Source organism: Strongylocentrotus purpuratus, unplaced genomic scaffold, assembly GCF_000002235.5.
Source record: "Strongylocentrotus purpuratus isolate Spur 01 unplaced genomic scaffold, Spur_5.0 spur5_contig_821, whole genome shotgun sequence".
NCBI classification, from domain to species: Eukaryota; Metazoa; Echinodermata; class Echinoidea; order Camarodonta; family Strongylocentrotidae; genus Strongylocentrotus; species Strongylocentrotus purpuratus.
In genome coordinates, this window is record NW_022145526.1 from 1,611,611 (window position 1) to 1,628,456 (window position 16,846).

Here is a 16,846-nt window from a genome sequence, read left to right on the forward strand (position 1 = left end):
TGAATAAAAGCCAACAATGATCATCAAATAATTTTGGAAAGTATGTAAAGCCAACAATGTTTCTTCGTGACATTACTTTTCATTGCTTTACATCTCCATCATAAAGCCTACCGACACTCGGTTGATCTCGTATAGGTCCATGATGTACAATGAAAATTGTTCAGAAATATTCATTTAGAAATCATGATACTGTATAGCATTTCAGTTCAATGATTGCTGTCATATTGTTATCAAACCAAACAGAATAGTATGTAGGCCAACAATGTTTCATCAATAGTATCATACATTACCTGTCATTGTGACCCGACATCTCCAACGTCAAGCCTTGGTTGATCTGGTAGAGGTCCATGGTCTACAATGAAAATAATTCAGAAATATTCATTTAGAAATCATGATACTGTCAGGGGCGTCGCTAGACCTTCTTCAGTGGGGGGGGGGGGGGTGTAGAGGCCAACGATTACCGACAAAACTAGCCACCAATTACCGACAAAATTAAATGTCCCAATATCTACAAATTTAACCCTATAAACCTGGGGTCAAAATCTAAATTGTTTTTCATATGAACTATCTATAGTACTTGTGTATGCGCAAATGGTCATTTTCCTCGACGACATAAATATACGAATTATTTCGTCAACTAATTCGGTGGTCACATCCCGCCGTACTTGCAAGTGCGTGCTGTCTACGTGCAAAAACGTGTGCAAAATTTGGGTATCGGTACGTGGTGAGTACCGCCTCCATACGTATTTGGGAGCACGCAGACACACCGTAGCACTTTTTAGGGAGGGGCGGTAGTGGGCAAGCGTATCATTTTTAATTGGGGGTGGGTGATACGCCTTAGAAAGCTTAGACGTTTCCATAAATTGTTAAGAAAAAATGACAATTTATTGTACCATCCTCGACTGTTAATCCGTGTCTGAATTCAGTTTCTCCACCTTCCGCGGAAGCTTTGACGTTTCATTAAATTATGAGAAAAGCAGACGATTCGGTGTACTGTTCTCGACTCTTAATCCTTATCTGAATTCAGTTCTCCCCCTCCCGCGCGAAGCGCCAAAGTTTTTATGTTTCATTTAATTATTAGAGAAAGTAGACGATTCGTTGATATGCTCGACTCTTAATCCTTGTTTGAATGAAGTTTCCCCCGCTCGCGTGAAGCTTGGTAGTTTTGAAGTTTCATTAAATTATTAGAGAAAGAAGACGAATAGTTGGGCGTTTTTTACTCTTAATAAGCCCTAATTGTCTGAATTCAGTTTCCTCCTTTAACGCGAAGCGCGAAAGCTTTGACATTTCCTTAAATTAATAGAGAAAGCAGACGATTTGTTGTACCCAGCGTTTGCGACTCTTAATCCTTATCTGAATTCAGTTTTCCTCTCTCGCGCGAAGCGCGGAAGCTTAGACGTTCCCTTAAATTATTCGAGAAAACAGACGATTAGTTGTACCGTTTTCGACTCTTAATAAGCCCTATTTGTCTGAATTCAGTTTCCCCCTCTCGCGCAAAGCGCGGAAGCTTTGAAGTTTCCTTTAATTTTTAGAGAAAGCAGATGATTTGTTGTACCGTTTTCTACTCTTTTGGCCCTATTTGTCTGAATTCAGTTTCCCACTCTCGCGCGAAGCGCGGAAGCTTTGACATTTCCTTAAAGACCGTCAATACTACTGGGTCAGTTTCCCTCCTCCTGCGCTTTCGCGCGGAAGTTTTGACGTTTCCTTAAATTATGAGAAAAGCAGACGATTTGTTGTACTATTCTCGACTCTTAATCCTTTTCTAAATTCGGTTGTCCCCCCTCCCGCGCAAATCGCGGAAGCTTAGACGTTTCCTTAAATTATTAGATAAAGAGGACGATTCGTTCTCGACTCGTCTAAATTAAGTTTTCCCTCTTGCGCAAAGCGCAGAATTTTTGGCGTTTCATCAAAATATAGAGAAAGGAAGACGATTCATTGTACTATTGCTGACTCTTTATCCTTGTTTGAATTTAGTTTCCCCGAAAATTTTAAACCTCTGATTTCTTTAGCTGATATTATAGGAAAGTGAAACTTCTAGAAAATACAAGTTTTGTAGTCGTAGTCACTCTCGAAGTCATCGCAGCGGACAAAAAGTCACATTTCGTAGGGAAAAAAACTTGTAGCCAACCGACAATATAAACCTCACCGACTTCAAACTTCTGCATTGATATAGTACATGAGGATCGAGCAAGAATACCGACACAGCTGACCCGACACAGTAACATATTTACTCGTGTCTTTCTTGCTCCCTCGACGAGACGACTCCACCCAACAACCCCTTCTTTCTTTTACTCCCACTCCTCCTCTCTCAGGCTCTTACCTCCCCTCTCTCTCCTCTCTTTCACCCGCGTTTCTTTTGTTTCCCCCTTTTTTGTTTGTTTCTGTCTTCTCCTTCTTTTCTCTTTTTTCCTCTCCTCCCTCTTTTTCTTTTTTCTCTTTCTTTCTTCTCTTTTTTTCCCTTTCTTTCCTCTCTTTTCCTTTTCTTGTTTTTCTTTTCTTTCCCTCACTTTTTTCCCCTCCCACTTTTCTCTTTTTTCACGAGGGCAGCGCAATTTTACCGACAATATCCTGACAGGTGGGGGGGGGGGGGTGTCGCGTCCCCCCCCCCTTTGGAGACGCCCCTGGATACTGTATAGCATTTCAGTTCAATGATTGCTGTCATATTGTTATCAAACCAAACAGAATAGTATGTAGGCCAACACTGTTTCATCAATAGTATCATACATTACCTGTCATTCTGACACCGACATCGACATCTCCAACGTCAAGCCTTGGTTGATCTGGTATGCTGTCATCATCACTTTCCTCAGACTCATCATCCACTGACAGGACAACTCCCTCCCATCTCCTGCCTTTCCAAGGCATGAAGACTTTTGTCCCTTTTATTGGAATACAGGGACATTGAATATATCTCCATACACTACCACGTTTTTTGGAGCCATCTTTTTTCCACTGAACAAGCAATTCTCTTGTTGGCTCCATGCTGCAGCCTACCTGTGCAAATCCTGACAAAGTGAGGGAAACAAAAGGGTTACATTAATTTTGACTGAAAGTAGATCTAATCCAACTTACAAGCTACTTTACAATTGACCGTCCCCAATACTTGTAGCGGAAAGTAGAAACTTGAGTTCTAGACATACAACTATCATTTGAGATTGCCCTTGATTAAATTTGAACAAAGCCACTAAAAGACAAAGGTATCAAAATTCAAACCATTCTCCTTTCATATCTGTAGACTACTATCATTTTTGCAAATTTAATTTGAACAATAAAAAGTATTAGACCTCTAGAGTCTAGAATCTGCTTGCACTGTTGCAATTGGTATAATAATACCTGAATACGGTATACTACTAACAATCTGGCATTTATTTAACTAATTTTGTAGATCTACGCTAAGCATGCTTTCAAATTTCAATCCGTACCACTGTCTTTACAAATTGTTGTCTTGTCTCGTCTTTCCATGAGCGAAAAAACAGTGAAATGATTATCACAGCACATAGATCTATAGATTGACGACTACTCCTACATACTGTACATGTATCTTGATCTAACTGAACAACCTCACACAAACAACATCACATCCCGCACCCAACTCTACCGGAACTGACGTTTTCCCTCGGGACAGCTAGTAACTGCGTGGAACGCACTTTCGAAAATCACCCTTGACTTGGGGCTTGATGCTAGTTGCTAGACCTAGATCTACTTCATATTTGGAGGCCTTCAACTTCAAGGGAGCGCTTCCATTGCAACCCACTCCAGCAAAGCATAGAGTCAATGCCACTCAACATCCACCCCAGCACAGAGAGTCAATGATAATGCGTAATGACTCTACTTACCCGTGATACCATATAAATCAATACATGGGGCAACGTATTAATTATCATCATTATACATCGCATTTTTACCCGATAAAATCAAAATATTCTAACGATCCTAATCATAATGTAATCAGTGTGACCAAATATATCAAATCTTCCAGATAATTTGACATTTACAACACGTTATTTAAAAGAAGAAGCAGTTATTTTGCTTACCACAGGCCTAGCAGACGTCAGCTTCGCGATAACGCCCTTCTGCTTTGATCAAAATTTACGCTCGCGCCTAATATGCAAAGGGCGTAGAGGGCTTACGCCCTTCTGCTTAGCGCGATATCTGACAGTTTGTGCTAACGCCCTTTTACTATTGTCGATTACGTAATCATTTACTTCGTTTTATGCCATCTCGATCACATCATTTGAAAGAGCTTTGAAAACTCTATTAAATGACATGAAATATCAAAAATCGATTTTTGACCTGAAATTCGAGCTAACGCCCTTCTGCCAGCCGTGCGACGATATATACCGCTTCGATGCTGTATACATAAATCTGAACTAGGGTCAGGAGAATATACTGTCTTTAACATCAGTATCAATAGTACAATAACAGTTATTAGATAATAATTGTTATTTTGTTATGTTACAGCAATCAGGAAGTTTGGATTTATTGGCTTTTTAGGCGTTCCCCTACTCCTTCTGCCAGTAATTTACATCATCTATAAATTACGTCACAGACATGACAAACAACAGGTATTAGTATAAAGGCCTTTATATATATATATATATATAGAGAGAGAGAGAGAGAGAGAGAGAGATACAGAGAGAGAGAGAGAGAGACAGACAGACAGACAGAGATAGAGACAGATAGAATTTCTGTTCATGTTTGCATTTGTTTTGTTTTGTTTTATTCTACAAAACTTGCATAGCGTCAAAAATAACCATACACTAATCGAATTCTTAACTTCAGCCCTGGACCATACACTATACCTTACTACATGTATACCTAACTCTAACCCCAAACCTTACCACAGACCCAATTTTAATCCCAACCCTAACCAATATACATATATACCTTTGAAGCAATTTAGCCGGGTGCTTCTGTTCATCCAATACCATTAGTTGGATTTCTTTTCTGTAAAGATCAAAAATACTGACATAAAAAATGGGAATCAGCCTCATTTTTTCCCTTTAGAAATTGCCAAGAAATACTCAATGAATTGAAGTATTTTCTCATAACTTTACGTTTGGGACTTCTGGTTTGATTGACTTTCTAAAAAAAATGAGTATTAATTCATTTCAATCATTCTTGTTCGACTTACGATTTTGTCAATGTTAAATTTGCATTTCTAAGAGGTATACGTAAAAGTTTCTCAATTAATACACTTTTCAATTTCTTATAGTATCGTGTTCTTGATGAAAATACAGTGGAAGACGATATTGTTGGTATGTAGCTGTTTATTCCGGGGCCCCGTCTGATAAACAGTTGCGATTAATCGCACCTTATTTGCGATTGATAGTAATCGCAACTAAGTACATAACAGATAGGAGACTGCAAACTTACGATCGATCGATCGGAGGACTTGCAATCGATGCGGATCAATCGCAACTCTTTATAAGACTGGGCCCTTATTTGCATTACTATCTTAATGGTATTAATATGACATCATAATAATATTGTGAGGTATACCATTAACGTATAAAAAAACAAATGCCTACTAGTATGAGGTAAATTAAGTCAGATTCGTTCTCTGAAACTTGCATCTTGTTTTCACGATTTTAGTAATGTTCTTTAATTTATTACACAACATTCGTATTTCATCTATTTTTTTGCCATAATTATGTCATCGGTCTGAAAGCTCAGGTCCAACATTATAGTTTCCATCTATTTTGAAATTTCCTCTTTTACTGACATTCAAATATATACAATCTCTCTCTCTCTCTCTCTCTCTCCCTCTCCCCTCTCATTTCATACAGATGTCCCTCCTGATGTTGATGGGTTGTATAAAGACAGGCACATCTCCCCAGCCCTCCCAACCGATCAACAACTCAACCGGGAAGAGGTTAGTCCATTTCAGAATTAGTTCTAGATATTTTTTTCCTGGGGGGGGGGGGGGGGGGGAGTCGGAGCCGGATGCTTTGAATGTATAATACATTAATTAAAAAAAATATATAAAAAAGGGGGAAACATTTGCCCCTCCTGATAGATTTCCGACAAAGATATATTGTAACGAATATTATAACTATTATTTCTTTCAGTGTTACACGATGGATCAGTGCAATAAGGGTCTGGTCTTCATCTTGAACAACTACCACTTCGGTCCTGATAGTAAGAAGGAAAGAAAAGGGTCTGATGTTGACTTAGCCAATGTAAAACATGTCTTCACCGAGATTGGCTATACGGCAGATGAAGCTCAAGATCTCACTGCTGAGGTAGGATATTTGGTATAGGTAAACGGAATTATAATTATAATCCATGCTTACATACAGCTTGATACACCGACGATGTGTCCGAGCGCTTTACAGACATTACCCCATTTATCAGATTCAGGCTAGCCCGCACACAACGTATGCACATTCTCCACTCTCTGGGGAGTGATCTCGCCAGCTCCATTTTACAGACGCTCACAATGCAGATCGAGCAAACTCCATTAACATTCGCATCCTATCAAGTACCCATTTAACACCTGGGTGGATAGTGGCAAATGTAGATTAACGTCCCGCCAAAGCACGTTAGTGCCGGACTGAGATTTGACTTACACACTAGCTAGAACACAACATAATCTACACCATGTTTTTTGGGGCTTGAAGAACTAACCAAAAAACAAAAAAATACTTCAGGGGAAATAAGGGAAGAAAATGTCGGTCTCGTGGGCTGGTTTCGTGAACCATCTGAAAAGTGATTAAACGGATAATGTCGGTTGTCCGAGTTTTACTAGTGGGTTGGAGGTCTCATGGGCTGTTAAAAAAAAATTGTCTGAAGGCACAATTAAGAAACCGACATTGTCGGTATAGCTAGAAAGCTGTCGGCCTCCCGGACTCTCAGTCTCGGAGGCTGTACCTGATATCCCCGTGCAAAAACACACACCGACACGCACACACACTGCACGCACACACAGTCATACAGAGCCATCTCCATGCATTCTCAAAGCACTGATATTGCTCTCCCTTATCCATTTCTCACACTCTGTAGGATATCAGACTGGAGCTGAAGAACTTAACCCGGAAGATCTTACCCTCTCATACTTCGGTGGTTCTGGTCTTCATGAGTCACGGAAAGAAGGAAGGTATCCAAGGTACCGACGAGGGAGTTGTGACCGTTGAGGAAATCAAGGATATGTTCTCTGGGAACAACTGCCCCGCCCTGATTGGGAAACCAAAGATCATGATCTTCCAGGCTTGCCGTGGAGGTAAAACACGACTGGAAATACTCTCGAGAAAAACCTATTAAAGGGGCATCCAACTCTAGAGAAAAAGAATGAAAATCAGAGAAGTAGACTGGTGAAAGTATAAATAAAATCGGACAAAAATGGGAACGTTATGAATGTATGGGCTCTTCGAATTGGCTAAATCGGTAATTTCTCTGTGATGTAATGGCGGACAGCTGTCTTGTTCTAATACGCAAATGACTAAAATGATGAATGTATGAGACAGGAGATTCTATTTATTTTAGAGGACCTATACTAATATGCTATCTATAGAGTAGTGCCCCAAGGGAGAAAGAAAGATTTTTTTTAAATACATGACATAGATTAATGCCTTGCCAAAGGACCGTAGTGACGTGTTGGGGATCGAACCCATGTCCTTTGTGTTTAAACCGACTTCGACATCTCTGAATAACTCATATTCCCACTATCAGCTTGAGCAAACACAGTATTGAGTGATCACGCTTTTGGGTCTCTGCATGACTTGTGAGGCTCTTTCGCACGCACCGTCACATAACCCAATGAAGAAATTAATGGTGCGGAAACATGCCAGTTAAAGTGTTTTCAATTATTTGTTAAACCGCACAAAAAAAGAAGAGAAGAAGCGTTCACACACACATTATTTTGTATTTTATCTATCACTATTACTGACTGCACCACTCGAATACAAAGTTCTCTAATGACAAATGCAGAGAGTTATTTGAAAAGGAGTTCGGAATTCTTTTCTTCTTATTGTTTTCAGCGAAAGTAACGCCTAGTGCTCCATCTCTCGCCACCTCCGTAGTGGATAATGGAATATGTACAGACTTCGTCGGGACTGACGGGGTAGCAAGGGATGGAGGGGTAACCCTGGTAACAGAAGATGAAGCATGTTCGACATCACCTGGTAGAGTTGGAGGAGGAGAAGTGGAAATTGACTGCGGTGTACCGGACAATGCTGATATGTACATTGCTCAATCCACGTCAGAAGGTATGAGGAAGAATAATGAGAGGGGGGGGGGGGGGGGAGAGAGAGAGAGAGAGAGAGAGGGAGGGCGTGGGCAAAGAGAGAGAGAGAGAGAGTGAGATCGAGAGACAGAGAGAGAGAGAGAGACAGAGAGGAGGAAGTGACAGAGAGAGAGAGAGAGAGATAGAGATACGGGCGAGGGAAGCGAGGATCGAAGAGAGAGAAAGAGAGAGGAAGACAAAAAGATAGATAGAGAGAGAGAGAGAGAGGGGGAGGGGGAGAGGAAAGGGGGCCGGGGGGGGGGGGGCTGGAGGTCATATTCAGGGGAAGTGGGAGAGAGCAGCAAAATGAAGAAATATTATTGTTGTCCTAGTATAAATGTCACATTTCCGTTGTCGATTGACAGGCTATTACTCACTACGTGATAGACAGAACGGATCTTGGTTCATCCAGGCCCTCTGTGAAGAGCTGATCGCCAGTGCCCACGACCACCATCTCGATGACATCATGACAAAGGTTGCACTTCTTTCAGTATATCATTTTCTTCTAGATATTTTAAACGAACAGTGCGTGGCATAGTTACAGGGGGCACAGGGGAACATTCCCCACCGAGTATTAAAAAAAAGGAAAACAAAGAGAGAGAAAAGATTAATTGGGGAAGGAAAGGGGAAAGAGTTGAGGACATTTAAACTTTCTCCAAAACCCTACGGCTATCAATAGCCTTTTAAATGGTACAAAGTAGTTTTGTAACTGACAATGCTACCCTGCAAAAAATTATTTAAAAAAAAAAAAAAAAAAAATAAATAAATCAATCAATAAATCGATCAATCAATCAATCAACATTATTAATAAATAATTCACACCTCATTTTCCGAATATCCCCGATTCCGCCTCCCCTCCAAATTTCGCTCTTGTGATACGACAGCCAATCACATCTTTGTATCTATTTTTCTCATAATAATTCATGCATTTAGGTTACAGACAGAGTGAAGCGACAGGAGATAAGGATAGAAATCAACAAGGAACGACATCTAACCATGCAGACCCCGCAGATTATCAAACAAGGGATAGGAAAGAAGATCTTCTTCTTACCAAAATACCCTCCGCCAGCGGGAAGTCAATAAATTAAGAGGCATCTATAAATCTAATCTTGAGCTCTGGAATGCAGAGACGGTGGAGTCGGGGGGGGGGGGGTGCACAGTGCCCCTACTTTTTCAAGTATCCCTAAAATGTGTGTTTAAGATATGAAAGTTGTCCCCCTTTTCTCCAGATAAGTGCCCCTTTTTATAAGGGCCCGTTCCACATTCTTATAAGTGCCTCTTACCACCTCTGACAAGTGCCCCTTTCACCGATGATAAGCGGCCTCTATAAAGATCTTATTAAGGTGCCCATTTTAATTTTACAAGTGCCCTTTTCTTTTGTAATAAGTGCCTCTTCCTCTTCTGATAAGTGTCCCTTTCCATCTTTAATGAGTGCCCCTTCTCATAAGTGCCTTTTTGTTTTGAAACGTGCCGCCTTGTCTTTATAATAAATGCCCCTTTTATTTTTTTAATAAGAGCCACTTCCCTTTCTCAATGCCCCTTCTCACACGTGTGATAAATGCTTATATTAAAAATCTCATAGGCCCCTTTTTATTTTGACATATGCCTCTATCCTTTCTTATTAGTGCCATTTTCCTTTTGATAATCGCCCCCTTTCCTTTTTCATCTCTCACCTTATCAGGTGCAATTAGTGTCCCATTTTCACCTCTGATAATTCAGATTTTTACAAGTTTGACACGAGCTCCTTTTCTTTTACAGTAGGCCTAATTGTCTTTTTAACTTTGGATATGTGTCCCCTTTTCCGTTTTAACCATAAAATGTGCTCCTCAGTAATTTTAAAGCAACTAAGAGTAACTTTTTTCTTCAATTTCACCCAAAGCTTGCTTGCTATACGCACATTCGCATTTTAAATTAATATGATTTTATTTCGTATTAATGTTTTTTTCTATCTCTCATGATTAGGTTTGTTTTTTCCTTTTTAAAAGATGTAATTTTTAGCAGCCTCACAAATCTTTAAATTTTGCGTACTCGCTTCTCTCGCTCGCAATTTAATATATAGACAATCACTCCCAACGGCAAAGTATGATGCTTAAGCATTATCTTGGACCATGTAAAGAGAGCAGCAAAAAATGAAATCATCGCTGATAATCTTATCACAATATAAGGGTATAAGGGCCTACCAATGTCTAAAATTTGTATATTATTGCTTTGAGGTTTTCTTTTGTAGGTGCCCCATTTTTTTTCTCCAGAAAGCGCCCCTGTTTCATTGGTCCCCCCCCCCCCCACTTTGAACTTGAAGACGCTGCTGGTATGGGAATCCTATTTTGAGAAAAAATTGCTATGGTATATTTTGGCGTGTTTATCCTGCAGTAGATTGGTTGTTTGAACCAGTGAAATAAAAATATACGCACAAAACTGTACAGGGCACCATCTTCGATAAAAACCACAACTCCAATTTGCACATAGCGGCCTCGTGATTTTCTTATCCTTTTATGCTCATTATTTACTCAGCCACTATAAATTGTCTTCCAAAATTGTATAGTACATGTCATTTATTACTAATATTGAATATTCGGTGTAAGTTTCGTTGGATTCTGTGAGAATTTATTTTCTATATTTACTAGAACTCAAGTTCTTAATTCTTAAAGGTAGTGATAAATGCAAGGGTCGACTGGTCGTAGCATATTAATTTAAAAGTTAGATTATGTTACCAGTGGTGTATTATAATAGGTTGGTTATTGTTCTAAGATGGTTATATACAACGCATGCTCCTGCGACGTTACTGCTGATCGCGGTCATTTCTGAACCAAAATACAAATGTCTTTCTTTTGAAGTTTGTAAATACGTTGAAAAAAAGTTTTCCTACTTATTGTGGAGAAGAATTCATTTTCACCATTAAACAGATGAGCCTCTTCAGCGATTTACGAATAGACCGATATTGTATTGGAATATACCATTTCGTAATGTAATCACATTTAATGCATATTTCTTTGTTAAGTGTCATGTTACAAATGATTTCATTCATATATTTACGAATAATTATATTACAATAGTCAGAATGCGAATTGCATAGTGCATACGTACATAAACGTAACTTAATATGATGTTGGAGTCATTTGTTATTGTGTCATCGATTATCATTGTATAGGCTCCTATACTCCAATAAAATAATGCATTGTCTTTCGGAGACATTGTTGCTTTTTATTACAATCAAATTTTTTACTTTTTGTATCTATTCTGTGAAGATATCGTAACATGTAGTAGTAATCAAATACCATAGCACACAAGTCTACATAGATGTGCTCAATATTTATAGTTGATGAAAAGAAGAGTGTGTAACTGAAAAGAGGGGGATTTATTAAGAGAGAGAGAGAGAGAGAGAGAGAGAGAGAAAGAGAAGATGGAGGAAAAGGGGTGTAGAATTTATTGATAGATATATAGTCTAGAGAGAGAGAGAGAGAGAGGTTCGGAGAGAGTGAGCTATAGAGTGAGAGAGAGAGGGAGGATAGAGAGAGAGAGAGAGAGAGAGGGAGAGAGGGGGCGGGGAATGACCAACGAATGGGAACATCAATTAGAAAGCTCTTTAAACAATTAAAACAAAAGTTAAGTGGGTGTCTTTTTGGGAAGGGGGTGGGGGCGGTGGGGGGCATAGCTTTTATCGCCCTCCGCCGTGATCATTTTTAGACTATATAGGCTCACGGCAATAAAGTTATAGTTCGGCAATTTGTTTTCTCTAAAACAAGGATGTATTACTATGTTTCGAATATTAATATATGGCCTTAATATTACTATCACATTTCTGCGCTATATACATAGATATAATTATGTAGTTCTACAGTGGCTTCATGTTTAATTTCGATTAGTCCAATAATTAATAGTTGGGATATTTAGGCTGATAATTGATTTTAGAAAAACAATCACTCAGTCCACGAACCATACGAGTTATGTTGTCTGGCCAACTAATATGTGGCTTATGTAGAAGGGTGTGGGAGGGGGAGAGAAGGGGAGAGAGACCTGTATCCCCCCCCCCCCCTCCCAGCGGCCCCGTCTCAGTCTTTCCCTCTCGGAGACTCTTCAGAGTGTAGTGAGATAGTGACTTTTCCATAAGAGGCGATTGGTGGTAAATGCAGAACATTACATGTTATCTCCCATCTAGCATCTGGCATCTCTCTCTCAAGTTCGAGCTCTTCTCAGCAGCCCGCCCCCCCCCCCCCCGGATTATAGTTCAACTAGCCATTAATAATACGTGGCACGCGAGTCGAGAAAACTGGATCGGAAAGACCTTGTCAGAGGTCATATTTACTAGTCTAATTTTATAAGTTCATCATAATTTATTATGAAATTTATCAACATATTTTGTTGTGAGTGCAATAGTTGCATGAGTAAAATACATGCACCTCCCTCAGGAAATAATCAAAAAATTGACCAACTGAAAAACTAGTATCTATTAAACAATGTGACATGTTTATTATGCTAAATATAAATGTTAACAGAGCTTATATAACAAAAATGTTCTGAATTTAGACTACGTGTGCAAGGCTGTTATGATCTACATTGCGTTTATTCACTGCATGCACGGTACATTGTACGTTGGTCTAAACTCCTTTACCCGGGCCAGCCAGCGTATCAAAGCTTGTTTATACTGCGACTGTAATTTGTAACAGCTGTTGTTACTATTCTGACATTTGCAACTCACATTTTGCATCATTTCTGAACCATTTTTACGTCCCGAGACGTCCAAGAAATAACAATGTCGGAAGACCATTTTGACGATCTGGAGCATTACAACTACGATCCCATTCACAGCGGGGCGAGCGGCAAGGGGCTGTCGAAGAAGGAGAAGGCGACGAAAGAACACAATAATCCACACACAACGAAAGAGGCCCGTCTTGTCGAAGATCAGATTACGAATTCGGAACAGAAGAAAAAGGATAAGATCAAGAAACAGAGCAGCAAAGAATAGATTTGAGGACAGAAACAGTGGATGTTTGTTGAATAACGACATGAATTGTAACTTTTAAGGTGAGACTCAGTTGCAGTCTGCATTCTTAACCTAATTCTTATTTAATCTTAATTTTAGAAAATTTAGTCAAAGAGAAGATTCAATTCTGACTTCTTGGAAGAGGTGAAACATAATTTGTGACGCGAGTGATATCATTGTTAATAATAATATGCAAGTGCGGAAGAACAACAGATAAAAAATGTCCACTGAAAAGCATGGCTCTTCAAATGCCTTGATATATAGATCTAGACCCTACGGCATGTAATGGCATACAAATCGGGACGTATTTTTACGCCACATGTTCGTGTAGTCCCATATACATCTTTCTGTGTACAGTGCTTGTAACTTAACATAGACTGGGCTAAATTTCTTATCGTTTTGATGATTCCAGTCTAATTTCCAGAACCTTGCAGTACACACCAATATGCCAGACGATCAACCTTTTCTGATCGATTCTTTCACAATGCAATCGCATAACCAGCACTCAACTTTGTCTTTTAGTTAACATCATATTCATAAATGCAGCAAGTCTGTTTGGAAGATTATTTTATTTTCAACTCAACACTGTAAATAGAAAAAAAAATTCTGAACAAGATGTAGTCCTGCTACATACATTATATGACTAATGATAAGTAATGTAGCATGATTAATGCTATGTTTAAAGATAAAGACCAGTTATGGTCGTGCAATTGCATTGTGAAAGAAAGGTTGTGGAATCGATCAGAAAAGGTTGATCATCTAGCATATAAGTATTGGTGTGTACTGCAAGGTTCTGGAATCATCAAAATGATAAGAAATTTGGCCCAGTCTTCGTAAAGTTACAAGCACTGTACACAGAAATACACACCAATAGATAAACTAATTTACCAAATATATCAATTAGTAGGCGGTATACTCTTTCACATGATTGGTAATAAGAGCTTCCATTTCATTTTTTGAAATTGGGGCATTTCCAATACTGGTCTTTACCTTTAAGTTTTTATATCAGCACTTTTCATGATGACATTTGTGAAATCAACAAATCTTTTGTTTCTTTCTTCTTCGCTTAGGTTTGGATTTGCCACAGAAGATCGGATACAGTGTCGCTATGTCGGGGACCGGAACATGGACAAAGAGGATGCCAATCATGAATAACATTTAAGGAATCAAAAAGAAGTTGAAAGCGGCCTCCATAGTCTGTCTCTGATCAAGGGTGAATTACTCAATGCAGTCGAGATGGAGTATCTACAGAAATTGTGAAAATCAACTCACTTTTATACAATTAAGTCTGCATGTTTTTTTGAAAATAATTTGTTGATGTCTCTGATCATGGGTCAATTACTCAATGCAGTCGAGATGGAGTTCCTACAGAAATCACTGAATTTGTGAAAATCAACTCACTTTTATACAAGCCTGTATGTTTTTTTGAAAATAATTTGTTGATGTCCTTGTGTGGAAAGTTTGGAAACATTCTATAATTCAACTGTTTGAAGCAAAGGGTTTGATTTGGGTTGAAGCTGAAAGTTTGACAAGAGATAATAAATGGTTAAAAGATTCTAGAAAGGTCTACCGGTACTCATTCTCATTCCAAATTGAAGAAAAAAAGCCTTGATTTAAATATATTAAGTATTCATTTATCGGGGATGCCAGTTTTCAGTGTTTTTCTTGAATTCGCGTCCTATTACCTCTCTACCGGTAGGCTGGCTTCGTTGTAGGCTTAATAGTGTACACTGTACAGAATGTATGGGGCTCCCACATGTCATAGTCTTAGTTGAAGCTAATTGAGTAAAAGCAACTGGGCAGGGTTTCACGAAACTGTCATAAGGACAAGTTCACCGACATCCCATTGAAATGCGTGTATTAAGTTAAACACGCGTTTCAATGGGATGTCGGTGAACTTGTACTTACAACGGTTTCATGAAACACTGCCCTGGTATCCTAGTCAGAAAAACATGTCTGCTTAAAGATACTTCGTCCTTTAACTTTGATAAAGCCAGACATACATACTATATGTAGACTCGACAACACATACAAGTAAACCCGCATGAAATGGACTGATTTGTCTATTTCCTGGCATCCCTGATATACATCTAATAGCGTTCATCAAATTTTCCTGTAATTTAGTAGTCACTAAATAAAAACCCGACATGATAGTATCGTCATAGAGCCATGCAGTAAATAATGCACATGTACAGGTCCATGAGTAGAAAAATTATTCATGTAGGAGATTCAAACATTTATGTTGGTGTATTAATTAAGTACTGAGAAGATTACCTTGAAAAGGACATTTAAAACAAACACACTTATGCTATGCCACCATATGTGTTTGTTTTTTTGATTTGGCATCATAATCCGGTTACTTACCCGGTACTTATTCAACTGCCTAGCAGTTTTTACTTTGTGCAATGTTCATTGACCCAATAACTTCCATACATGTATGTATGCAGTATCTCTCAATTTGTTTTCAGCGTCATTCGTGTTTACGGCAACTCACAACTGATATTCATCGTCATTCTAATTTACGGCAACTCAAAACTGATTTTCATCGTCGTCAATCTTGTTTACGGCAACTCAAAACTTTTTTTCATCATCATTCTTGCTCATGAAGTCAACCTTTGCAATGGAATAGTATTTAGGCAATATCACACTTTTCCCCATGAAGTATAATACATGTACATAGTACATGCAACCTACTGGGTGTCACAAGAAAAATAATTATTATGAGTACTTACATGTACATGTACATGACATGCCAGCCTCAAATTTCACTTGTCTGAAGTGTCAAAGGCACACCACAAACACAAACAAATATATTCAAAATCTCAAATGGCTTCAAGTTTTGCATAATTGGATTGAAAAGCTCTGAAGTCCAAACCAGGAAAATGGTATTTTAATTTGCTACCCCATCAGGCATGTGGGCAAATCATGCTGTAGCACACCTATTAAACATGTAAGCTGGCATGAAATACATTACCTTTATATGTACAGTATTCATAGGTTGCATCACTTGCATAATAAAATATCATATTTTAGTATTATCCCAATTTCTTGTCAGAATACTGATTTTTTCATAGAATAAACTTTAAGAAACCGATACAAATTAATAGTATAGTCGTTGAACAACGTTTAAGTTTTCTAATATTTCCTTTACATGGTATTTTAATGCCATTTTTTGCAATATGTATTTGTAGTAGGTTTTTGCATTAATCATTGCAGTGAAGGTCTCATAAAAATTCTCAGTAATAGACATTTTATGAAAATTTAACATAACACAAAGTCACAAATGACTATGAGAATCAATGCTCAACTGCAATTATAGTCTATCTTCATTTGAAATATACACATGTACTATGTGATAGTGAATTATTTCAGAAATATTTTTTTAAATTTGGTCTTGAACAGAATTGTAAATGACGAAATACAAACCTGTGTAGAATATAACTGCATCCAATGCATCAATTTAATCTTTGTATTTTGAATACTTGCAATGTGTTAACAGGGGACCAATCATATGAAAAAATAATTTGATTGTGTATTAAAGAAAATGTATACAAAATAATAAACAACGGATAATTCTAATGATGTACGGTTAGGAATTATTATGAAGTAAAAACAAAAGAAATAATGAATTTCTTGCAGGG

At 38.4% G+C, this 16,846-nt stretch overlaps 1 protein-coding gene across 1 annotated transcript; it reads left to right on the forward strand.

Moving 5' to 3' along the window:
• The first annotated feature begins 5,219 nt into the window (after positions 1-5,219).
• On the forward strand, positions 5,220-9,651 carry LOC583041 (caspase-3-like). Its single transcript, XM_782967.3, has 7 exons — positions 5,220-5,258; positions 5,790-5,875; positions 6,072-6,245; positions 7,006-7,222; positions 7,980-8,207; positions 8,590-8,699; positions 9,158-9,651. The coding sequence occupies exons 3-7, from the start codon at positions 6,081-6,083 to the stop codon at positions 9,305-9,307; spliced, it is 870 nt and encodes a 289-aa protein (XP_788060.1). The 5' UTR covers positions 5,220-5,258; positions 5,790-5,875; positions 6,072-6,080; the 3' UTR covers positions 9,308-9,651.
• The last annotated feature ends 7,195 nt before the right edge of the window (positions 9,652-16,846 follow it).

Coding starts and splice junctions, on each gene's coding strand:
- LOC583041 (XM_782967.3), top strand. CDS start 6,081: ATGGATCAGTGCAATAAGGGTCTGGTCTTCATCTTGAACAACTACCAC. Junction 6,246..7,005: donor CTCAAGATCTCACTGCTGAG/GTAGGATATTTG, acceptor CACACTCTGTAG/GATATCAGACTGGAGCTGAA. Junction 8,208..8,589: donor TGCTCAATCCACGTCAGAAG/GTATGAGGAAGA, acceptor GTCGATTGACAG/GCTATTACTCACTACGTGAT.